The 26,652-nt window shown below is 40.5% G+C and overlaps 1 protein-coding gene across 3 annotated transcripts in view; it reads left to right on the plus strand.

The window, feature by feature from the left end:
- The window catches only part of ABLIM3 (actin binding LIM protein family member 3), a 170,803-nt gene that overhangs the window by 71,167 nt on the left and 72,984 nt on the right, over positions 1–26,652 (plus strand). For 2 of the 3 annotated variants that reach the window (XM_027841881.1, XM_027841882.1), the window contains exons 3-4: positions 7,163–7,346; positions 20,698–20,810. In XM_027841881.1, coding sequence (XP_027697682.1) covers positions 7,163–7,346; positions 20,698–20,810 — 297 coding nt within the window. The remainder of the gene's footprint in view (positions 1–7,162; positions 7,347–20,697; positions 20,811–26,652) is intronic. The other variant, XM_027841883.1, reaches the window with a different exon arrangement.

Consider the following 26,652-nt stretch of genomic DNA (forward strand, 5'->3'; position numbering starts at 1 on the left):
CACACACACACACACACACACACACACACACACACACACACACACACGCACAGAGCAGTAGAATACATTGTCTTTTTTTCTCTGCTTTCAAAACATTTATCTCTCTTCAAGGTTGAGCTCAGGTACCACTGTGTATCTTTCCTGATGCCCTCTTCACTCCCTAACACACCCCAGCTAAAAGTGTTCTCTCTCTCCTCATAGTTCCTAGAACATTTTGTCTATATCTCTCTTTTGCCCCAATTACTACTACTTTGTATTATATTTGTTAATGTACATGTCATAGCCTACCTGGTAGAATACAATCTCTTTGAGAATGGGAGCTATGCCACGTTTATCATTGTGTCCCCAGAACCAAGTACAGTTACTAAATAAATGTTTGTTGAATGGAATTGATTTGTCATGCCATGTTCCAAGTTCTAAGGTCCCTTCCAGTGCTGACATTCTGGCTTCTGGGTTCCAAAGCCCTTGGAAATTTTAATAGTCTTAGATTCCTGACAGCCTTTCTTCTTCTGTCTCTTAAAAGTGATCCATATTCGCCTTAAGGTAATTGCTTACATATAAAGTGGGCAAAATAAAGTTCAATCAAGGCAAATGTGATATAAGATAAATCAAGCAAATAAAGCAAGACTCTAAAAACGGTGGGGATCACTCATCAAGGCGGTGATCAGGTTTGAAAAGAAAAATAAAATGTGACCCAGACTGTATCAGTAGTACCAGAGCGTATAAACCTCAGAAAGTATTGCTTCCTCTGTGGTGAGCATTGATCGGACTGCAGTGCCCTTCAGGGGCCTTGCAGTGAGAAGAAAATGTGGACAAATGGAAGAGGGCTTAAAGAGAGCATTAACAATCCTGAGGGTTTTGAGCAAAGGAAACTACATTCATTTAGTATTACATCCTTCAATCTTATGTTAAAATTCTCTAACTAGCTTCTAGTTAGGGAAGTCAAGCAAATGGACAATAATCCTTTCATGATTTTTGCACACACATTGAAGCACAGCTACACTAAAAAGGTCTTTGAATATTTGCTGTGTGCAAGGAACTATGCCAGGGATTGCCCATATAGATAAAAACAAAACAACCTCCCCAATAGAATGTAAGCTCCTTGAGGGCAGGGATGGCTTTTGCCTTTCTTTGTATCCCTAACAGATAGTGAGTGCTTAATAATACTAATAACTAATGATGGCTAGCTAGCTTTATATAGCACTTCAAACTTTGCAAAAAGCTTTTACAAATGTTATCTTATTTTATCCTCACAACCTCACAACAACTCCAGGAAGTGGGGTGTTATTATTTTCCTCATTTTACAGGTGAGGAAAGTGAGGTAGATACAGGTTAAGTAACTTACCTACTGTCACACAACTAATAAGTATCTGCAGCTGGATTTGAACTCAGGTTTTCCTGACTCCAGGCCCAACATTATGCCACCAGTTGCCTCTGAATTGAATCATACAGGTGAAAAAAAAAGTTAAGGGTAAAGGAGTTTGAAGAGGGAGAAAGTACTAATGAATGAGGAAATTGGAAAAAGTATCACATAGGAGATCATACTTGAGCTGAACCTTGAAAAAGGAGAAGGATGCTGAGAGGTGACATTGGGATGAGAATGAACCCCTGGCATGAACCCTTCCTCAGTTACTTCTCATCCCAAATCCAATTCTGCCTCGATCCTCCCCAGTTCCTAGCCTCCTCTGCTCTCCCCTTCTCCTGTGACCTCTGGGACCCTTCTCTACTGTTAACAAACTCCCCTTCATCCTACTTTTTTTTCATCACACATTCCTACCACCTTTTGGTGTTCACGGAAACCTAGCTTCCTCCTGAAGATGCCACATGTTTTGATACCCCTTGCAGGTTTGGCTGTTCCTTATCTCAAACCCCCAAATATGCAGAGCTAGCAAGCAGAGTTGGATGAGTTTAAATGCCACCTCTTAATTTTACTACTTTTGTGACCTTTGGCAAGTCACTCAACCTCCCTGGGCCTCAGTTTCCTCACTTGTAAAATGAGGTTGCTATTAATGGTCTATGATGCCCCTTAGAATCATAAGCTAACTGTGATCTAGAGTTGGAAGGGACCTTAAAGTCCATCTAGTTCATCTCAAACTTCATTTTACAAATGAAGAAACTGAGGCCCAGGGAGGTTAAGGGAATTTCCCAAGGTCACACATCAGTAAGTATCAGAGGTAATATTTGAACCCAGATCCTCCAACTTCAGAGTCAGCACCCTTTTCTTCTTAGAGATTCCACTCTAATTCTGTCATTCACTGATCCCGTCTATGTTCCTTGATCCCCACTACCACTTTCAGTTGTTCCTTCTCCCATTGTCTGTCAGTATCTACCTCTCCTCCTTTAAAGTTCTCTCCATCCTGTCTACATCCTCATATGGCCCTCAGGAAACTCTCTCTCTTCTTAGGCTTCTTCCCCCTAAATCCTGCCCACTTTGAACACTCTAGTCTCCCTCCCAGTTACTCAGCTTCCTCAGCTCACTTCTGCCTCTGTGATCCTATAAATCAAAATTATTCTATGTGAATGTTATTATATTCAAGTTGACTTCTCTTGGAGGCATTAGTATATAGGTGATGGTGAGATGGTCCACTGTAGACAGGAAGAGAGGGAAAAAAAGGCAATGGGAAAACTTTCCTAAGGGTAAGAGTTGTCATTCACTTATTCAACCAATAAATATATTATATGTCTACTGTGTGCAAGGCCTTCTGCTTGGCCCTAGAGTAAGCAGGTCTATCATCTCAACAATGTGGTACTCACTTCAGTTGTTAAGTCAGAAAGCATTTATGAAGCTATTACTATGTACTGGTCACCGTGCCAAGCACTAGGAATACAAATACAAGTGAAAAGAAAGACAACCCCTGTCCTCAGGGAGCTTACAGTCTAATGAGTGAATATAATATATTAAAGGAAACTGACAAGTGGGGTGGGGTATGGAATAAGCAGAAATAGAAAGAAGGGGGCATGATAGAGAAAGTCTGGAGAGTCAGATATGGAGCCTGGAGACACATACAGATCAAAACCTATCCATGCCCTCTCATCTTGTGTGATTCTTGTCTCTATCCTTCCATAAATCCTTGTAGAAGATCTACTCAATATATTTAAGATCCTACTCCAGGTCTCTTAATATTTGGGGGTCACCAACAACACCCTTCGGGCTATTGGTTTTCACTCATTTTTTGCTTCATGATTTGCCTGCCCATCTCCCTTTCTGATCTTAACACATCCTTGATGATGACATTTATGCTTCCTTTTCCAAGGAGGGGAATGGTAGATAACAGGCTATAGTCTACTTCATGAGTCTTTCCATTGCTCTTTGAGTCACCCCAAAATATGATTGTTCTGTGATTGTGCCATCCCATGACTTTAGCCATAAAGCTTCAATGAGAGAATACTGATATTAAAAAGATGAGCTTTGCAAGAAGCTTCATATTGCTCCAAATGAAATCTATCCCAATCTCTTCCTATTTAATTGCAGGACAAGCTTTTTGTCCCTCTGCAGAGCCTGGTAGAAGAAATACATACTGATATATAACTCAATGGACTGTCTGTCCAACTGCACATCGGAATCTGTCACCCATTCAAATTTCCTGTGTTAAATGTCCTATGCCCACATCTTTTGAATGATCACAGTTATCATTGAGGAGGCCCTCTAGTAGTCTAGGTATTCAGATGCTCTCAAGAAGCTTTCCAGTCCAGGAAATTAGCAGAAGAAAAGTTTTCTGAAAGAAGGCTATGGTGTTTTATCTTGTAGAGATGATATTATAGGAAATAATAACAATTGCAATGAAAAGAAGAGTGTCTCACCCTTAACATGGTAAAAGGGATAGAAGTCTATTTTTATGGGAAAGTTTTCATACAATCTTTCCCAGAGGCAAAGTTCCTTCTAACTATATGACTTCAATATTCTACAAAATTCTCTCCCTATTCTGAAAATTCATTTTGAATCAGAAATATATTTTTGAGTGCCTATTTCAAAAGAGTAGAATCCTAGGGTTGGTAGGGACCTCAGAGATCACAAGATCATGAGCCTAGCATTGGAGGGTGCCTCAGAAGCCAACTAGTTCTACCTCCTCATTTTGCAGATGAGGAAATTGAATTTCAGAAAGAGGAATCACCCACTAACAGTTATGTGGTAAGTTAGTGTTAGAGCCAAGATTTAAACCCAATTTTCCTGACTCCCAATCCAACACTGTACATCATAACATGGCTACCTCTCTAGATAGAAGAAACACGGGATAGTGAAAAGAATACTGGATATGGAAGCAAAAGCCCTGGGTTTGAGTCCTGGATTTTCTACTTATTAATTACATGATTTTGAGCAGGTCACTTAACTTACTAAAGCCTCGATTTCTTCATCTGAAAAATGTGAATAATGAATTCTTATACCATCTACCTCAGAGTGTTGTTAGAATCAAATAAGATAACATGTGTTAAGTGTTTTCTCAAACTGCAAGATTCTATATCAACTGTTATTTTGAAGGATAGTGTGCTACAGTGGGAAAAGTCTGAGACTTGTCACCAGGGGACTTGGATCCACATCCTGCCTCTAACACTTACAAGTTGTGTTACCATGGGCAAATCATTTCCACACAATGAACCTGTTTCCTTCTCTGTAAAACAGACATAATCACAGTGATGCTACCCACTTCTGCTATGGAGAGAGTGCTTGGTAAATCTTAAATCACTCTAATCAACTCCCTTCTCTTTACAGAGGAGGCAACTGAGGCCAGGATAGGGGAAGTAACTTTTCCCAAGTCAGACACCAGGTCAGGGGCTGAGCTGGGACTACTGGTTTCTGGATTGCCTAACTAGAGTGTTCCTAATATTGTCTATGCAAGGAGCATGGCAATTTGTTAGCTTTATAGTGGGAATCTTTCCACCCTTCTTCAGCCGCCATCCCCCTCATCACCCTCTTCACATCATTAATCAGGACTGAGGCCTTGGCTTTCCCAGACCCTATTGAAATGTTTGCCTCTCACCCCCACTAGACCTCAAGCTTACCAGTTCTGCCCCCTCATCCTTTCCACCCAAAGCTCCCTACTTCCGTTCCTTAAAGGGTGATATGGAGGAAAGGACACCGTTCCAAGCTTTCTTGTTGGTTTCCTGATTTTCCCTGAAGGGAAAGGTAGCCCTGGGGGAGAAGGACAAAGGAGAGAAGAAGAAGGGAAAAAACAGAAGCGGCTTCCAACAGGGTTGGAGGCCATGACCTAATGAATTCCATAATCATGATGTCAACTGATATGACATCTGCCCACACAAGAACAATTTGTTCCTCAGCCTTCCTCTGAGACCAAGCACTGTTTGGTCCTGATGCACATTCACAGTGTCTGATCAAAGAAAGCACTCCCTTTGACACAACCACCATACTCCCTCACACACATACATACATATCACTACCCACCATCCACACACACTGCCTCTCTGTGGGGTGGGCATTGAAGACATCAAAGTCTCACTCACATTTGGATAAAATTGTATATAAATGTGGGGAGGCTTGAAGCCAACCTCTCCTCTTTCTCCTTTCATAGACTTGCACAATGTCAGAGCTAGACAAGATCTTAGAACACAGAACATCTGAGCTGGAACAACCTTAGAGCATGGGATCTCAGAGCTAGAAAGGACTTTGGACTATAGAATGTTAGAAATAGATGGGAACTTAGAACATAAAAACATGAAATGCCAGAGCTAGTAGGAATCTTAGACCATAGAATGCCAGCATTAGACAGATCATTAGAACGTAGAATATAAAATGTTCATAGCCAGAAGTGACCTCTAAATGGAGAGTAGAGAATGCTAGAACTGGGATAGACAATAGACTATGGAATATGGAATGTCATCACTGACTTTCAATACTTCCTCCATGAAGCTTTTCCTGGGCCTCCAGCGATATGTTCTTTCTCACTCTGAAACCCCATAGCACTTTGTAGATATTTTCCTTATGACTCTTATCTCATCTCCTTGTGTTATAATGTTAATAGTTCACATTTATGCAGTACCTTGAGGTACATAAAACGCTTTCTTCACGACTATCCTGTGAGGTAGGTAGTGCAAGTATTTATTTACAATCTGACTTGCCCACAGTAACATAGCTATTAAGTATGAGAGCAGGGAGCAGAATCTAGATTTTCTGACATTTGACCTCTTTCCACGATCTGTATCTATGTTACTTATGTCTTCTACAAACTGGGTGCTCCCTATGGGCAAGGGCCTTATTATACATATATCTGCATTTCCTTCAGCAAGAAAATATTTAATTATTTGCTGAATGAATGAATGATTCTAATTTTAAATTAAAGATGTTACTTTTGGCAAACCCCTTTCCTCTCTAGGTCACAATTTCTTCCTCTGCAAAGAACGTTGGACATAGATAATCTCTCAAGGCCCTTCTGACTCTATGATTGTTCTAATCCTGGAGTTCTATCAATAACCTTGCATGATCTTAGACAAGTAATTTCCCTTCTCTAGACTTCAGTCTAGAGGGCAGCTAGGTGGCTCAGTGCATAGAGTGCTAGGCCTGGAGTTAGAAAGACCTAAGTTCAACTCCAGCCTCAAACTCTTACTAGCTGTGTGACCCTGGGCAAGTCACTTAACTCTGTTTGCCTCAGTTTCCCCATCTGTCAAATGGGCTAGAGAAGGAAATGGCAAACCACTCCAGTATCTTTGCCAAGAAAATTCCAAATGTGGTCACAAAGAGTCAGAAAAGACTGAACAACAACAACAAAAGACCTCAGTTTCCCAATAATTATACTCACCTTGCTATACCACTTAATGGTTTATATAACATGTTCTCCACAACAACCCTGCGATTTAGGTAGTCCACACATTATTAGGCTCACTTTAAAGAGAAAATGAAATTCAGAAAAGTTCAGTGATTGTCCAGAGTCACACAGCTAAGTGCCAGAGACAGGATCCAAACCTTAGCCTCCAGACCCAGGCACACTGCTCCTTTCCTCTACATGGCTGCCTAGTTGATTTTAAGGACCTTTCCATCACTCCCATGATCCCTATTACTCTGATGTGTGAGTAGTAGATCTAGGCACTGACTCTGAAGTATCCCTGTGAGGATCCTGGAGGATCTCTTGCTGGGCTAACCCTGTCTTTTCCCCAACCCTGTGTTTTCTGTCTCCCTCCCCCCACCCCCCCCCCCCCCCCCCCCCCCCCCCAGTGTGTGGCTGTGACCTGGCCCAATCTGGCTTCTTCTTCAAGAACCGTGAGTATATCTGCACCCAAGACTACCAGCAGCTCTATGGCACCCGCTGCCACAGCTGCCGGGACTTCATCACAGGCGAGGTCATCTCTGCCCTGGGCAGGACCTATCACCCCAAGTGTTTCGTGTGCAGCTTATGTAGGTGAGTAAGCAGGGTGGGGAGGGATGGGGGCAAGCCCTGTGGTGGCCATCAAGGAAAGAAGCTATTTCCATCTTGTCCTTTATCGGTTTCATCCCATTCAGCATCTCAGAGCTGGAAAGGACCTTAGAGGGCATCTAGTTCAATCTTCCTCCGGGTACAAGAGCCCCGCTCAGTTACAGAGATCATCCAGCTTTGGTCCAGAGACTTCCAGTGCAAAGGAATCTACTCCATTGTTGGACATCTAATTGTTAGGAAGTTCATCCTTATATTGGGCTGGTTTCTTGTCTTGGAAGTTCCCCTGCTTTGGGCCTAGTTCAGTTTTCTGAACCCATATCACTAGCCCTCTTTTGGGGTAGTGATGTGTTTGAGGTAGAAAATTAGGAGTAATTCGCATAGTCCAAGAGAAAGAATTTTTTCTGATGACGGAGGACCAGAGGGCCATATTTGAGTAGTAATCTTAGAGAACAATATGGTAGAACAGAAATTATATTGACCTTGGAATTAGAAAGCCTGAGTTTTGAGCCAGACCTGGAGATCTTGGTCACAAACTAGCTGTGTGACTTCAGACAAGTCACAGAATCGAAGAATCTTAGAATCTGGAGGTTCCTCAGAGTTCATCTAGTCCCATTTAGACCTACACAGAAGCCTTCTCTGTAACAATCCCAATTAATGGTCATATATCCTCTGCCTGGAGAACTTACTGCCTTCCACTGTGGCCCATTCCAGTTTTGGATTGTTCTAATTATTTGTAATTTCTCTGACATGTTGAACTTAAATCTAATTCTCTACAGTCCTCTGGGCCCAAGTTCAGAGCAAGTCTAATTCAACTGATCAATAAGCAATTACTATGCACTTACTATGTGCCAGGGACTGTGCTGAGTACTAGGGATACAAAGAAAGTAAAAACAAGGTCTCCTGCATCCAAGAAGCCCACATACTAATGAGGGAGAGAATATGCAAACAGCTATGTACAAAAAAAGATAGTATAAATAGGAGGTAATCCCAGAAGGAACTTGCTGGGGGCAGGAGGGTGCTGGATAGGGAACTCAGAAAGGCTTCTCACAGAACGTGAGATTGCAGCTGAGTCTTAAAACCAGAGAATCCAAAAGGGGAGGTAGGAGGAGACTCTCCAGGAATGGCAGATGGCCAATGAACAAACTCAGGAGATAGAATGTGGTGCACAAAGAGCAGAAAGAAAGTCAGTGTCTCTTGATTGCAGTGTGTGTGTGGAGAACTCTTCCATCTGCCATCCTTCAAACACTTGAAAACAGCTATCATGTTCCCTTGAAGTCCTCTCTTCTCCAGGCTGTAAGTCCCAGTTCCTTCAGCTGATCCCTGTAAGGCATTGACCTCAGGCCCTTTACCATCCCGATTGCCATCCTTTAGACCCACTCATTATCTTTCCTAAAATGTAGTTCAGGGAAATGAACACAATACTCCAAAGAGAGTCTGACCAAGGCAGCCAGACTACCATAATATTCTATTAATTTAGTATAAGAGAGATGATAACTAATGTCATTTTTTGTTGTTGCCATAACCCTGTTGACTCATATTGAGCTTCCAGGTCACTAAAACCTCTAGCTCATTTTCCTCGCTGTTTTCTAGCCATGCCTCCCCCAAAGCTATGCTTGTGCAATAGCTTTTTTGAAGCCAAATGTCATGTTTAGCCCTGTTAAATTCTGTCTTATTGAATTTTGCCAGGCATTCAAGCCTTGACCTCTCTTGGCCCCAATTTTCTCCTCAGTAAAATAAGCAAGTTGAACTGGATAATCTCTATGGCCCCTTCCAAGTCTACCATTCAGTGAGTCTGTAAAGAGGAGTCTGGACTGGGAGAATCCAGAGCTCCCAGGGCAGCCAAATCAAAGGGGCCAGCTAGAAGGTGGGGAAAGAGCTCAGAGCTCCAGGGAGAGCAGCATGAAGCGGGGGAAAACACAAAACACAGGAGGAAGGTGGTGTCAGCAGGGTGAAGAGCTGTCTCATGTAAACTCCTTCCCAAGAGGGCATTTTTTTTTTTATGGTGGAAGACTATTGGCCACAATCAGTCAATCAGTAAACGTTTAGGAAGCATGTCCCACATATACTATACTAAGTGCTGGGGATAAAAATACAAAAATGAGACAGTCTGTCATCAACGTGCTTCTATCCTACTAAGGGGAGACAGCATTTTCATGGGTAAATAAATAGGGAATATATATAAAAAATATTGAGGGAGGGGCACTAACACCTGGTGGAATCAGGAATGGCCTCTTAAGGGAGGTAGCAGTTAGATCTAGCTTTCAAGGGAGTCGGGGTTTCAGAAGGTGAAGGTCAAGAGGAGAGGAGACCACTGCAAGCCTAGAGACTAGCCCATGATAAAGTTTGGAGATGAGAGATAGAAGCCAAAGTCACATACATAGAAATTCTGTACAAGGAGTAATAAGCAAGGCTAGTTTGGTCAAAGAGCACATGAGAGGAATAACATATAATCAGTCTGGAAAGATAGGTTGGAACCAGAGTGTGAAAAGCTTTCGTCACCTAACAGAGGAGTGTGCATTTTAACGTGAAGTCGATGGGGAGCCGCTGAAGTTTCTGCAGATCCCGTGGTATGGTCAGATCTGTGTTTGAGGAAGATTAGCTTGGCAGCTGGTAGAGTGCAGATGGGACAGAGGAAGAACTGGATGCAGAGAGTGCAACTGTAGTAATTCAGAAAAGAAGTGAAGAGGCTATGGACTAGGGTGGTTGTGGTGTAAGTAGAGAAAAAAGGAAAGATTCAGGAAAAACAGAGAAGGTAACACTAATAAGATCTGGCAGCTGATCAGAGGGAGTGTGTGTGAGAGAGTGAAGAGGTGAGGACAGCTCTTAGACCATGAACCTGAACGACTTGGCAGAACAGTAATGCCCTCAGTAGAATTAGGGAAGTAAAGGGGAGGAGTGAAGTTGGGGAAGAGAGAGAATTCTTTTGGACAGTTAAGTTGGAGGTGCCTATGAGACATCCAGGTAAAGATCTTACAGCAGGCATTTGGGGATGCAAGACTAGCTCAGGAGAGAAATGAAGGTCAGATATGAAGATCTGGAAGTCATCTGTCATGACAGCAAAAGAGCTTTCCAAGAGCTGATAGAGTGTAGGGGGTCGGGGAAGACGTGAGGACCCCAGGGCAAAGCCCTAGAGTACACCCGTGCATGGGGGACAGAATATAGATTCTGGATCTGCAAAGGAGATGAAGAAAGATTGGTTGCACAGGTTGGAAGAGAACCACTGTAATGAGATATCATGAAAACCCTGGTAGGAGAGAGTGTCTGCAGTAGCTATAACTCTTCCTCATTCAGCTCTGCTGAGGTAGCTGTGGCTAAGATCGTGATGATTATAGGGAAATTCCACATTAGCCTCTTCCTATGAACCCAGGTTCTTTTGTCCGTTCCTCATTCTGTAAAGTTAGAAATTCAACCTGACAAAAAGGAGACAGGAGACCTATGGGGGCCTCCCCTGAACAGACAAAAGCTAATATTTCCAGGGCAACTCAGCCTGGCCTTCAGCTGTATCTTTGATTACAAAACTAGATGATTGATGCTCAGATGGCTCCAGCCTGACCTGTGCTCCTCAGATAATGGCTGTCTACCTGCTCCTGGTGCTCCTCTTTCCAGACCTTGTGATAACCAGAGCCCTGAGACACAGGCAGTGGGGCTGCAAGCATCCAGCAGCCTCTGACACAAATGAGCCTTTAGGGAAAGGGAAGGGCTCTGGAAATGGCCTGAGTTACTCCGTAGTGGCTTGGTGATAAACCTCATTACACTCACACGAAATATCCACCTACTTCCTAAAGTGGTTGTGAAGTTCAAATGAGATAATCTATGTAAAATGCTTGGCAAGCAAATTGATATAAAATATAATTATAAAAATGTCACTCATCATCATCAGAAGCATCGTATCAGCTGTTCTTACTGCTACCATCATCATTATTTTCCATCAGTAAGCACTTTTTAAGTACCTGCTGTTTGCCAAGCACTTTGCCAAGTGTTAGGAACACAAAGATAATAATTGAAATGGTCCCTTGACCTTAAGGGACTTACATTCTAACTGGGGAGACAATCTATACACATAGATATTTAAAAATAAATACAAAGGAGTGGGGGAAGAGAAAGCCCTAGCAACTGGGAGGAGAGTCAAGATAGGTCTTATGAAGTAGGTGGTATTTTTGCTAATTGTTAAAGGAAATTAAGACTTCATTGAGGTGAGAAAGAAGTACATTTCAGGAACAGGGGATAGCCTGTGATTATTATTATTTTGGTCTAAAGGTATGGCGAAAAGAGAGTAAGTGGAGGCAACGAGAATGGATAGCTTCTAGAATTTGAGAAGAGGAGGAGAGAAATCGGACAATAACCTAACAAGATAGGAAGGTATAGTGAAGGTTTTTTCAAGAATGTGGGAGACTTTGACATGACCTGCTAGGGAAGACAGGAGGAACTGGGAACGAGGGCTCTTGTAGAGGGCTTGACCTTGGTGAGGAGAAGGGCTACCTCATCTTCAGAGACTAGAGAAAAGGAGGAAGGAGGAAGGGATGATGTCAAGGAATTTTGAGATGAAGAGAAGAGGAGAAGAGAGAACTCACAGTGCATGGCCTCTACTAGTAAAATAGGCATCTAGGTGATGCAGGAGATACACCACTGGGCCTGGAGTCAGGAAAACCTCAGATACTTGCTAGCTGTGTGACCTTGGGCAAGTCACTTTACCTTCTGTCTCAATTTCCTCAACTATAAAATGGAATAATAATAGCACCTATTTCCTGTAGTTGTAAGGATCAAATGAAATAATATAAAGCACTAAGCCCAGTACCTGGCACATAGTAAGCACTTAATAAATGCTTGTTTCCATCACAGTAAAGTACAAGGAAGGTGAGGTTATCAATTGAGAAGGTGGCTGAGGGGAGATTTAGGAGGTTTGAGAAGAAAAGATCTGGAACACCTTGGTGAGTGACTTCCTCCAGTTTTGTTCAGTAATACATGAGCAGGAACACAGGAGGCAGATGGTGAGAGTAATTCAAGGTAAAAGTCATGAGTGGTGATAGGATAAGGAAGCAAGTAATAATTAGTAATAATAATAATAATAATAACATTTATGTAAGTACATTAAGGTATGGAAAACATTTTACACATATTATCTTATTTTATCCCCACAACAACCCTAGGAGGTAAGTGCTATTATTATCCCCATTTTATAGATGAGCAAACTGAGGCTCAGAGAAGTGAAGTGACTTGCTGAGGGTCACACAGCTAGCAAGTATTTGAGGCTAGATTTGAATTCAGGTCTTCCTGACTCCGGGTCTAGAGCTTTATCTACCTAGCCACCTAGCTGCCTCATGATTTGACAGTAGATTTTAGTATGGAGTTGATACAGAGTCAAGATTCAGAAGGGACAAAGTCATAGCACAACAAAGGTAATGACCTGAGAAAAAACCGAGTGGGGAGAAGGATCCTTGGAAAACAGGCAAACGCCCCCCCGCGGGGGCCATCTTCTTAGTTCCTCCCCCATGGTGGGACTTCCTTCAGCTTGCAGTAGGCTGGCATGGGAGAATGCAGGGTCACTTCCACACCACGGCATTGGGAAAGGATGTTATTGGATGTCATAATCCTTTGTGAGCCCATTAATCATTGTGTTGGTGACTGTTCCTAATTGTCACAAAGGGAGAGTCTAATAGGGGAGATGGGACATACACAAGGGGAAAGTGAAATAACAGTAAAAGACATAAATCATGGTTCACAGCAGCATTAGGAGAGCTGTCACAGACCAGGATATGATTAATTGCAAGCGTGTGGCTCGGAGCATAAGGGATTGTTGAGAAGAGGGAGTTTGGAGAAGGAGCCATTGCTTTTGGAATTGTAGGTGGAATTGGAATTTCACCAGATGTGGTGGAAAGACCCACATGGTCTTAGCAGTCCTGGGTTTCAAGCCCAGCTGTGCCACTTACAGCCGCATAGCTATGGCCAAGTTAGTTTATGTCCTTCCTTGGGTCTGCATTCCTACATTCATAAAAAGGGGATGATGAACTCTTTACAGAGCACCTCAGGAGATTGTTATGAAGCCTTAACTAGTCTAAAGTGCATCGCATGCCTTAAAGTACTATATAAAGATCAACTATTATTTTTATTGCTACAAAGCAGGGTAACAAGAGAAGGCCTCACAGAAGAGGTGAGTTGGGACTTGAAGATTCATTAGGACTTCACTGAGGCAGACAGAGGTTGTGACTTGCCCAAGGTCACACAGTTATTAAGTATCAGAGGCTGTGTTTGAACTGCGGTCTTCATGACTCCAGGTCTAGAGTTCTATCCCTTGTGCCATCTAATCTGGCAGCATCTAGAAAGGTTGAAGGAAGGGTGGATTATGGGATCAGGGAGAAAATAACTGTCATTAATAGAGCACTTTAGTATTTGCAAAACATTAAATTCTCAACACTCCTGTGAGGTGGCAGACAGTACAAGGATTGATTATCTATCCCATTTTACAGATGAGAAAACTGAGGTCTTGAGACATTGAATCACATAGCTAGAACTTGTCTGAGGCAGAACTTGAATCTAGGAGTCTTGACTCTTTTTCTTTTTATTGGGGGCGGGGGTTGGTGGTGGAGAGAAGGAAATCAGGGTTAAGTGATTTGCCCAGGGTCACACAGCTGATAAGTACGTGAGGCCAGATTTGAACTCAGGTCCTCCTGACTCCAAGGCCGCTGTTCTATCCACTGCACCACTTAGCTGCCCTGGCTCTTATTCTTTCCACCACTCCTTATGAGTGTAACAAGATATGCTATTCTTGGTCAGATCATGGCCAGTCTATCTTCTATTTCAATTCATAGCAAGATAACCACACAAGATTGGGCATCCCCCAGAAAGAGAATCACAGAATATCAGAGGTGCAATGGGCCTTAGAACATCTAACATTGAGTATTTGAGCTGGAAGTAATCTTAGTACAAAAAACAGAGAATATCAGAGCTAGAAGAAAAAAAAATTAGGAGGGATCTTCAAAACGTAAATTGTCAGAGCTGGAAGAGAACTTAGAACATAGAATATAAGCCTAGAAACATGGTTGTGCTGGTGAATGTTTAACGACCTCTGAAAAGATGTACAGTAGGACACTCTTTTACATCTATTTTGCATTATTTACATTTTCTTAAGTCTAGACAATCAACGATACAATAAATCAAGCCCTTATTGATAGCATTAGCCATTTCTGAAGTGTAGGTGCTCAAACTGAAAATTAAACGGTCAGCTATCTTTGAAGAAAGCTGACTCAAGCTGGCTCCAGCACAAATGAGCACAAATGAGACCACCTTAAAGGTAATCCACCAATGCAACTTGATCAAGCGGAAATATCACTGGCCTGGGCATTTAGAAACCTGGCTCTGCCTTGCAGCTCAGCTCCCTAATTTTCTGTGTAACTTAGAAGTCCAGGATCTTTAAAAAATAAAAATTTATTACAAACCTAATAAACAAATAACAGAGCAACCAGGTGGCACAGTGGATAGAGTGCTGGATCTGGAGTTGGGAAAACTCATCTTCCTGAGTTCAAACTTGACCTCAGATACTTACTAGCTGTGTGACCCTGGGCAAGTCACTTAACCCTGTTTGCCTAGGTTTCCACATCTAAAAAATGAACTGGAGAAGGAAATGGCAAACCACTCCTGTATCTCTGCCAAGAAAATCCCAAATGGGGTCACAAAGAGTCAGACACAACTGAACAACAAGGACCCTGGGCAACTCACTTCACCCTGTTTGCCTCAGTTTCCTCACCTGTAAAATGAGCTGGAGAAGGAAACGGCAAACTTCAGTATCTTCGCAAAGAAAATCCCAAATGAGATCACAAAACTTCAGACACAATTAAAGCTATTGAACAGCAACACAAAGAACAACCCATCCATGAATCAATAAATAAGTTCTAAAGAGTTGACTGAGGAGTTAAATGGCATGCCCATGGCCACACAGCCAATAAGTATCAGAAGCAGGTTTAGAAACCTTGGCTTCTTGACTTCAGACCCAGAGTCTGTGCATCCACTGTGGCCACACTGTCTCTGGTATAAACTGAATAGCTACCAGTCATTTGTGAATTAGATCTCACAACAGGATGGTAACCGCCTACTAACACAAACAAACAAAATTCAAGTACACAATAGGAACAAAAAAGGAACAAACAAATGAATCTAAACCTCTTATTTGTAGCTGGTTTAGAAAAATTAAAGTGTATATTAATGTTAATAAGAAACAAGTCATCCCATTTGTTTGCTTACTGAATTTTTTTCTTTTGCATATTTTTTCCAGATTGTGTTGCTGTTATGTAATTGTCGACAGTAAATATAGTTATTTTGGTCCTGATTTCTACATTCTGAATCACTAGATGTGACTTCCTGTGTTTAACTGTATTTTTCATAGTTGTTGCTTCTTTTTTTTTAAAAATAATTTAATTAACTAATTTATTTTTAGTTTTCAATATTCACTTCCACAAGATTTTGAGTTACAAATTTTCTCCCCACCTCTCCCACTCCAAGACCATGTGCATTCTGAATACGTCTTCTCCCAACCTGCCCTCCCTTCCATCTCTCCCCCCTTTCTCTTATCCCCTTCCCCTTCAATTTTCCTGTAGGGCAAGATAGATTTCTATACCCCATTGCCTGTATATCTTATTTCCCAGTTGCATGTAAAAACAATTTTTAACATTTGTTTTTAAAACTTTGGGCTTCAAATTCTCTCCCTTCCTCCCTGCCCACCCACCCTCATTGAGAAGGCAAGCAACTCTATACATGTTATACATGTGTAGTCATGCAAAACACCTCCATAATAGCCATGTTGTGAAAAACTAACTACATTTCCCTTCATCCTATCCCACCCCCCTTTTATTCTATTCTTTCCTTTGAGCCTGTGCCTCCTCAAAAGTGTTTACTTCTGATTGCCCCCTGCCTCAATCTGCCCTCCCTTCTATCATTCCCCTCTCTTATTCCCTTCCCCCCTATTTTCCTGTAAGGCAAAATAGATTTCCATACCCAATTGAGTGTGTATGTTATTCCCTCTGTAAGCCAAATCTGATGAGTGTAAGACTCGTTCATTCTCTCTCACCTGCCCCTACTTCCACTCCACAATAAAAGCTTTTTCTTGCCTCTTTTATATGAGAAAATTTACCCCATTCTACCTCTCCTTTTCTCCTTCTCCCAGTACAATCCTCTAACCCCTTAATTTTATTTTTTAGATATCATCCCTTCATATTCAACTCACCCTGTGCCCTCTGTATTATATATGTATGTATATATATATATATATATAACATATATATATATATATATTCCCTCCAACACTACCCTGATACTGAGATAGGTCTCAAGAGTTACAAAGATCATCTTTCCATGTAGGAATGTAAACGGTTCAATAGTTGTTGCTTTTTAAGGCATGATGATATTCCATTACCTTCATCTACCATCATTTTTTCAGCTATTCCTCAGTCCTTTGGTATATTGATTTTTTCCAGTGTTTTGCTATTATGAGTGATGTTACCAAGAATATTTTTGTATTTTTAGAGGTATTTTTTTTATTGCCAATAGCCTTGGTGAATAATTCTAAGAGAAGGGATCATTAGAGGAAAAGATAAGAAGTTTTAAAAATTCTTATAATATAATGTTATATTTCTTTTTTAAATATTGCACCAATTCAGTTTCATCAATAACAAACTGGTGAGACTATTTTTAAGTAGTCTAGCCAACATCAAATTTTATCATTTTAAACTGTATTTGACAGTTTAATAGATGCAAGGTAGCCTTTCATTTCTTAACATTTTTTCAGGTATTGAGCGATTTGTTTTTTTCCTAGAACTATCATATCCTTTAAGCATCTGTCACATTAAGGAGTAGCTCTTATTCTTATACATTTGTGTCAATTTTATTTGACTTTTATCAGTAATGTTTATAGCTAAGATTTTTTTCTCGATCTTTTTTTTTCTTTTTTATTCTATGTTTTGCTTTTTGTTTTGCACAAACTCTCCATTTAGATACAATCAAATACATTTATTTTGTCTCCTATAATTTCTTTTACATATTGAATAGCCAAACATTTCCCATGTCTCCATAACTGTGATAGATATACATTGTATAATCTTACTTTACTTTATTAAACTATTTGTTTTGTGAAACAAAATAATTTTATATATGATAATGCTATAATCTTCCTTGTATCAATAATAGTGATCCTATCTCAACTTTTAACATGCATTACACTAAAGATAATTGCTATATCTTATACTATTAACTCAACAATTTTGCAAAAGTTCTATTTCCTCACCTATTCCCTTGTTTGAAATGGGAAATTACTCTGGAATTTCTTTCTCCATTTTCTTTGTTGTTGTTGTTCAGTCCTTTTCAGTTGAATCTGACTCTTTGTGACCCATTTGGGGTTTTCTTGGCAAAGGTACTAGAGTGGTTTGCCATTTCCTTCTGCAACTCATTTTACAGATGAGAAAACTGAGGCAAACAGGGTTAACTGAGTTGCCCAGGGTCACACAGCTAATAAATGTCTGAAGCCAAATTTGAACACAGATCTCCTGACTCCAGGTGAGGTCCTTTAGCCACTGTGCCACCTAGCTGCCCAGTATCACTCATTTTATTCTCTTTTTTTCTTTCAGTCTTTATCTGTAGCGCCCAAAGTCAGAATACTATTCCTCTCTTTTCCTCTCCTCCTTTATCCTCCCACAAATTTGTATAATTCAGTTGTCAATCAAAGCTAGGGGTGGGGAACTTGCAGCCTCAAGGCCACATGTGGCTCTTGAGGCTGATTCAGTCAAAGGGCCGCACTTGAAGACCTAGAGAGCCACGTGTGGCCTTGAGGTCCCAGGTTCCCCAACCTTGATCAAAGCCATGTTATTATTCTTGTGTTATCCTCTCATGGTAATTCGACAAGTTGATCACAACTGTAAAGAGCCCGTGGATTTTCCTACTTATCTCTGGCTCTATGCTTTTTTTCTTTTTCTTTTTCTTCTTCTTTTTTTTTTTAGTTATACATAGTAAAACCAACCTCAAGGTTGGCTCTGTCCTCCACATATTGTTCAAACTCTTGTGAATTCTTAAGTGACTGTCTTTTGTCTTCAGAAAGAATGCTTGCCTTTTGAATGGAAGCTCTCTCTATTTTTGTTGTATGATATTCCAGGTTCTTTAGTTATTTCTCATGTTATAGAAAAATCTTGAATAATCTAAGCAGGTTTGAAAGTTTGTAATAACTTTCTTCTTGGCTGCTTGTAAAATCATCTCCTTACCATTATAGCTTGATAATAATTTGTTTACTTTGGTTTTCATCCTGACTGGTAATTTGTGGGGGTTTTTTGTCTACTTTTTTTTTCAATATTTCTCCTACTTTTTTTAGTACAATTTAGTAAAAGAGTTAAACTCTTCTTTCAGGAAACCAAAAACAAATTATTTTTCCCCTTTTTATTCTATCCTCTTGATGCATCATTTTCATCTGCATAGATTCTAAATTTTTTTCTATTTCTATAATTTTATGGTATGTTTTCTGCTTTTACTGGCATTTCTACCATTCTATTCTCTAGTGAAATAATTTTTTTTATTGTTTATTTAAATAGACTCTATTTGCTTACATTTTCACTGATGTTTCTCAAATGTTACATTTCATCTTCAAATTATCCAGAAATTTCTTATTCATACTCATTCTTCCTTTAGTCCCTTTAATGAGTGCCTTAAGAAAATTCAGTTTTCCTTCTAGTGTTTGTTTTGGTATCGTCTGAATTTCTTTTTTTCTTCTGGCATATTTTTCTCTGTTTCTTTTAAGCGATTATGTTTTTCATTGTATTAGAATGCTTGTTTGTTTATTTCTTTGAGTATTTTTTTCTAAAGCTAACTTTATTTTGAAGATTTCTAGTAGTTTTTTTCCCTTGATGACATTTTTATTTCTATTTTTGGTGGAGCTATAGAGGAACTAGTATCTTTTGTGACATCTCGCTCCTACATATTCTCAAAAGTCTCAATGCCTTGAATCTTAGAATGTCACACCAGAACACAACCAGCAAGTGGTTGGTTACCTAGCATCAACATGATGACCTTGAGACACAGGGAGGGAGGTCATTGCCTCTAGAGACAATCCATTCCATTTTTAGACAGCTGTAATTGTTAATAAATTCTCTTATGGTGAGCCAAAATCTTTCTCTTAAAAGGAGTGAAGTTAAAAGCTTCACTTCATAGAAACTACATTTACCCTGTGGGGTTGGAAAAGATTGTCTCCAAAGTCCTTCTAGCTCTGAAATTCTGTGTTTTAAGGTTCTAGTCTTCCTCAGATCTGAGATTATAGATTTCTGTAATTTAGTCCAACCTTGTCACTTTATAGCTGGAGAAACTGAGGCACAGAAACAATAAGTGAATTTGCCCAAAGGCCCACACCTAATGGGTAATAGAACCAATTCCAGACTATTCATTAAGCCATGATCACCACTTCCTCCCATCTCTTAGTCAAAAATATTCTCAGTATTTCCATACTTTAAATACTTCCCCAAACTCTACCCCCTTTCTCAGGATTATTGTAAGGATGAATATTGTAATATTCCTGGTCAACAGGACTCAGAATATTCCTGATATAGTTTGTGTATGTTCATGCTCTAAAGAGGCAGTATGGTACAGTGGGGAGAGCAATGGACACTATGACTGGGGAGTGAGAAGACATGGATTCAAATCCTGATATACTTACCATCTGTATAAATTTATGCAAGTCATTTTCCCTCTCCAAATTTCCCTTGAATTAAAGCTGTTAAAGCAGAGAGAGATAATGACCTATCAAGATTATTATAGAAGAGATTCCTGAACATGGCTGAGAACTGGACTCTATCACCTCTGAGTTCTCTTTCAAATTGTAGATCCTGTGATTGTAAGAGCATCAGCCTGGGAAAAAGGACACCAGAGTTTCTATTCTCCATTTCCCTTGATTAGCTTCATCACAAACCATTTCCTGTCTCTGGGTCTCTGTTTCTTCATCTACAAAATGGGGATTGTTATGCTTGCCTCACTTTCCTCATAGGATTTTGGAGGATTAAGATGAGATACTGTAAACTGATCACTTTAAAGCACTATATAAACGTGTTATCATTAGGAGGTGTAGCATGAAGAAAAAGCTCGGAGTCTAGAGGTCCTGGGATTGAATCCTACCTTTGCAATTTATTGTCCATGTGTCTTAGAGCAAGTCACTTTAACTCTCTTCTATATAATGAGAGGATTAGACTCAATGAGTTCCAAGTTTCCTTCCAGCTCTAAGTCTGTGATTCATTGTTATTATTATTACTTCAGTTCCATGACAGCTAGACAGAGAATAATTAGAAGATGTGCTGAAATTTCTTATTCTTCCCATTTACAGGAAACCTTTCCCCATCGGTGACAAAGTGACATTCAGTGGCAAAGAATGTGTTTGCCAGACGTGCTCGAACTCTATGATCAGTGCCAAGCCCATCAAGGTTCATGGACCAAGCCGTAAGTGCAGGCCTACTTCTGTTCCCTCTCGTGCCCAGACTCTGTTGTCTCTGGACACTGCCCATTCATGGCATGCTTGCCTGCTGTGTGGCCCCACTAGAGACTGGGCATGTTGTCTAAATGTATTATCGGGGACTTGTAGGGAAAAAAATCATAATTTTCCCTGCTCTTCTCAGAATTAGATCATACAACCCGTTACCTTCCTTTGTAACAAACCCAGTCAGGACAATTATAAAATTAAGCTAATTTTCTTGTCACCAAGTAACAGGTAAAGCTGGAACAGCCCATTAGAAACCTGAAAATCAAAAGATTTCTCTCAGTGTAGCCTGATGTGTGTCTGTGGTTAATGTGCCTAATTAGAGTATATGGACCGTGTGTATGCTCTCCAAACCCCACGTCAGAGAAAATAACTACTGACTACTGAACAAATGAAGACCATGATATGTTGATGAATCCATGACTAAATTATGTGGGTACTCTAATACTAATCAAAACTCCTCAACCTGTAAAATTCTTACCCATTTTTAAACCATTACTTTCAAACAAAATCATAATGATAATAATAAGTGATTGATCGGTCAGTCAATAAACATTTATTAAGTGTCTACTGTGTGCCAGGCACTGTGCTAAGTGCTGAGAATACTGTACCCACTCTCAAGGAACAGTCTAGGAGAACCAGCATGTAAACAACTATGTACAAACAAACTATATACAGGATAAATTGGAGAAAATCCACAGAAGGAAGGCCCTAGAATGAGGGGGATCAGTGGTGTCACCTTTGAAGGAAATGTTTAATGGTAATCAAAGGGCTCTTGTTCAATCATGTTCTATTCAGCATTATTAAAACTTATTTTATTTGATATCATTTCACAGATTAAATGGCATAATGAACAAATTTGTTAATGACACAACATTGAGAGAGAACTAACACATCAAATGAAAGAATCTATATCCAAAAAGATTTCAACAGACTAGAACAATGGCCCAAATCTAATATGGTGAAATAGAATAAGAATAAAGTCCTGCATGTAGGTTCAGGAAATGAAATGCGCAAGTACAGAATGAAGCAAACATGACTAGATAGCAGTTCACAGTTCATGTGAAAAAGACCTGGGGTTTTTAATGAATAGGAATCTCAATATGCATAAACATTGTGATCCAACAACCTGAAAAAAATAATATGGTCTTAAGCTGTATTAATAGAAACACGTTATGCAAAATAAGAGAAATGACAGCCCTACTAACTCCCTCATGCCCTGGTCAGGTCACATCTGTCAAATTGTATTGGCACATTTTAGGAAGGATTTTGACACACTGAAAAACAGCCAAAGTAGGACAACTGGGAGCATGTTTTTGTATGTGAAACAAAGTAAAGAACTTTGGTTTAAGAAGACATGGATGCTTCTCTATCTCCCTGAAAATTGGGAGACCTTTGTTCTAAACCTGGGTCTGCTGCTGACTAGCTTAATGACGGTACTTATCATCCATTACTTTCTGACTCTGGGCCTCAATTTCTAAACTGGTCAAATGAAGGTTTGATGGTCTTTCAGTTCCATCATTCTGAGATTCCTTACAGAATTATAATGTGTTAGCATTGTAGAATCTCAGAGATAGAAGGAACCTTAGGGGTGTCATCTAAGTCAACCCTGTAATCCCCTCTAATGATCCAGTCTCCACTTGCATTCCACGGATGAGGAAATCATTGCTTTTTGAGGCACTCCCCATTCCACTTTCAAATGAAAATTAAGCAAATATTGATTAAGTACACACTACTTGCAAGGCACCATACAACAAATTTCAAAGATAAAAATGAAATAGTTCCTGCCTTCAAAGAGCTTACAATCTACTGGGGGTTACAACATGTAAACTGATAAGGAAATATGATAATTGGAGGAGGGATAGATCCCTAAGAACTAGTGGAGATGGTGTCTGAGCTGATTCTTAAAACCAAAGATTCAGAGATGAGGAGGAAGTCTGTTCAGGGTATGCGCAAATGCACAGAGGTGAAGATGAAACATGAGGTTCAGAAAATGGGTAAGTCGTCCACTTTTGCTGGATCTTAGAGTTCATGGAGAGTGGTATGAAACAAGGCTGGAAAGGTAGACCGGTGCCAGACTGAAGAAGGCCTTAAAAGCTCAGACAAAATACATTTGTATTTTTCCCAGAGTCAATGAGGAACCACTGAAGAATTGTACCTTAGGAAAAAATATTTCGAAATCTGTTTGCCATATAGATCAGGGAGAGGAAAGAGTAGAAGCAGAGAAAGCAATTAGGAGACTATTGTGCAAGGAGTCCTGTGCGAGGTGATGAGAGTCTGAATTAGGGTGGTGCCATCGTCAGTGGAGGGGAGGGAATGGATGTGAGAGATGTTGTAGAGGCAGAGCCCGCATGATGTGGCAACTATTTGAATATAGGAGCAGAGGGAAGTCTCAAGGATCACTGAGATTTTGAACTTGGAACAGTCCTTCGGTTGAAGGCAAACCCATCCTCCCAGTCCCTCAGGCTCACAACCTAGGGGTCATCCTCGACTCTTCATTATGTCCAACAGCCCATGTCCAATCTGTCACCAAAACCTATCGATTTCACCTTTGCAACATCTCTCACGTATGTGTCCTTCTCTCCTCTGACCCTGCCACCACTCTGGTGCAGGCCCTTATCACCTCCCACCTGGACTATTGCATTCGCCTGTTGGTGGGTCTGCCTAGCTTGTGTTTCTCCCCACTCAGATCCACCCTCCATTCAGCCACCAAAGTGATTTTCCTAAAGCACAGGTCTAACCGGGTTACCCCACCCTTTTACTTAATAAACTCCAGTGCCTCTCCGTCACTATTGAATACATTCAAAGTCCTTTATAAACAAGCCCCTTCCTACTTTTCCAGTTTTGTCGTTCACTCCCTGCCAACTACTCTTTTATTCAGTGATGCTGGTCTCCAGGCTATTCCACAAACAAGACACTCCATCTCTCCATTTCGGTAGTTTCTCTGGCTGTCCCCCATTCCTGGAATTGTCTCCCTCTTCATCTCCTCCTTCTGGCTTCTCTGGCTTCCTTTAAGTCTTGACTAAAATCCCACCATCTACAGGAAGCCTTGCCCAACCCTTCTTAATTCTAGTGCCTTTCCTCTTGTTTCCTATTTATCCTGTACATAGCATGTTCATATATACATGTTTGCTTGTTGTCTCTCCCTCCATTAGACTGTGAACTGCTTGAGGGCAGAGATTATCTTTTGTCTCTTTTTGTATCCCCAGCACTTAGGAAAGCAACTGGCACATAGTCAACACTGAATCAGTGTTTATTGACTGAATGACTTACTCACACTCTCAACAGAAAGATGGCAAGGTCCTTGAGAGCAAGGGGCAGATAAGTGATGCAGTGAACATATACGTATATGCATACATATGTATATGTATATATATGCATATATACATATATATAAAATAAGCCCTGGAATCAAGAGAACCTGAGTTCAAATCCTGCCTTAGACACTTATTAAGTGTGTTACCTTGGGTACTTAACTCTGTTTACCTCAATTTTCTCATCTGTAAAATGAGCTGGAGAAAGAAATGGCAAGCCTCATCAGTATCTCTAACAAGAAACCCCCAAATGGGGTCACGGAGAGACAGGCATGACTGAAACAACTCAACATACCTTGAGAGCAGAAGCTGTCTTTTGCTTTTGTTTGTACCCTTGTCACTTAGAATGGTGCCTGGTCTACATGGTAGACACTTAAAAAGTGCTTGTTGACTGACTCATTGACACACTAGTACCCTCAACAGAAAGAAGTTATTTAGGAGAGGTAGGTCTAAGAGGGAAGTGAGTTACATTTTGAACATGCTGAGATTAAGATGCTGATGGGACATCCAAATAGAAATTACCATTAGACAGATGGAGGATATACAAGGCTGACATTCAGAAGATAAGGACTGGTTATATAGATTTGGGAGCCATCTGCTTTGGGAATGGGATTTCTATATTATTGTGCCCAGCCTTTGGAAGTGAATGTGCTGAGTGGCTACATGGCTAGTTTGACTGCTTCCTTTTTTCTGATCTTTTGTTGGATGTATCTCCATTCCTCTGTATCATATTCTTTAAAATTTCAAGAATCCGTTCTTTCATCCAGGAAACATTTTTTTTTTCTGATAGATCTCAAACCTTTCACTTATTCATTCACTCACTCACTCATTGATTCATTCATTCAACAAACATTTATTAAACCAGGCACTGTGCTAGGCACTGAGAATATGAGCACAAAAACAAAACTGTCCCTTCCCTCAATGAATTTATATTCTGTTGGAGGTAGCGAACAGCACATTCACAGATTCTATAAATATAAAATGTCTGTAAAGTAAATACAAAGTAATAGTTGGGTGGGTACTACCAACTGAGAGGTTCAAAATGGCCATGTGTAGGAAGTGGCGCATGAGCTGAGCTTTGAAGGAAGCTAGGAATCCTGAAAAGTGGAGATGAGGAGAGAGTGCAGACATGAAGGACAGCCTGTACAAAGGCATGAGGATGGGAGATAGAATGATAAGGGTGGCTTGTACCAGAGGGGAAACCAAAGGGAGGCTAGTTTGCCTGGAATGTAAAATGCGTGAAGTGAAGTAATATGCAATAAACCTTAAATAACAGTAGACCAGACCCAAAGAGTAAATGATTTTAAATGCCAAGCTGAGGGGTTTATACTTCCTCCTAGAGGCAGAAGGGAGCCCCTGGCACTTCATGAGCAGGGAATGACCTGTTATATCCTGGGCTTTAGAAATATCAGTTTAGCGGCTTTGTGGAAGACAGATTAGAGTGAACAGAGGCTGAAGGAAGGGATTCCAATAAAGATAACTTAGTAAAAGTTCTCATGAATTGCTATAGAGGAAAAAATAATTCATCATTAATAACTGTCTAATGAGGGGCCTCTCTACACTGAGTTGAGTTGGTTTTTGGACAACAGATACACAATCTGTAGTCAGACCCTTATTCAAACCTTATTTAGCTTGGTGAGGCTCTCCTGGAATAACATCCATGACTAGCTAAGGAACTGAAGAAAGACTTGGTCATCATCTTCGCCATAATAGAATAATAGTTCAAATTTCACCAGTACTTAGAGTCATAGCTGTCTAAGTTGGAAATGACCTTAGAGAATCTCTGGCCCAGTCCCCTCATTTTACAGATAATAAAACTAGGGTTGTGAAAGAAATGACTTTCTTGGGGTCACACAGAAATAATGAATGACAACCAGTGATCGAGCTCTGGCCCCTGACTCCAAAGCCAATGCTCTTTTCTCTATACCAGACTTTATAGTTATGAAATACTTCTTGCAAATTATCTTATTTGATCCTCACTATGGCCCTTTGAGGCAAGGAGTACAACTCTTCTAACCTCAGTTTTATAGATGAGGAAACTGGGTCCCAGAAAGGCAATTTAACTTCCCTAAGACCACCCAGCGAATAAGCATCAGAGCAAGAACCTGAACTGGATCATGGGACTCTAAAATCAGGAGTCTTTCCCCTACACAACTGGCTCTGAGTTACATCCTGATCACCTCCATACCTGTGAGTCCCATCGTTTTGGAAAATCATAATTAATAATAATCATAAGGTACTTTAAGGTTTGCAAAGCACTTCATAATATTATCTCTTTTTATTTTCACAACAACCCTGACGGCTAGATACTATTATTATCCCTAATTTTACAGATAAGGAAACTGAGGCCAACAGATGCTAAGTGATTTGCCCACCAGCAAATAAGTGTCTGAGGCCATATTTGAACCCAGGTCCTCTGACTTAGATCAGGGCTCTCTCTAGTGCACCATCTCTCTCCTAATTTTGGCAGTCAGGTGGTACAGTGGATAGA

The sequence above is a fragment of the Vombatus ursinus genome, unplaced genomic scaffold (genome assembly GCF_900497805.2).
Source record: "Vombatus ursinus unplaced genomic scaffold, bare-nosed wombat genome assembly UNPS02014863.1, whole genome shotgun sequence".
NCBI lineage: Eukaryota > Metazoa > Chordata > Mammalia > Diprotodontia > Vombatidae > Vombatus > Vombatus ursinus.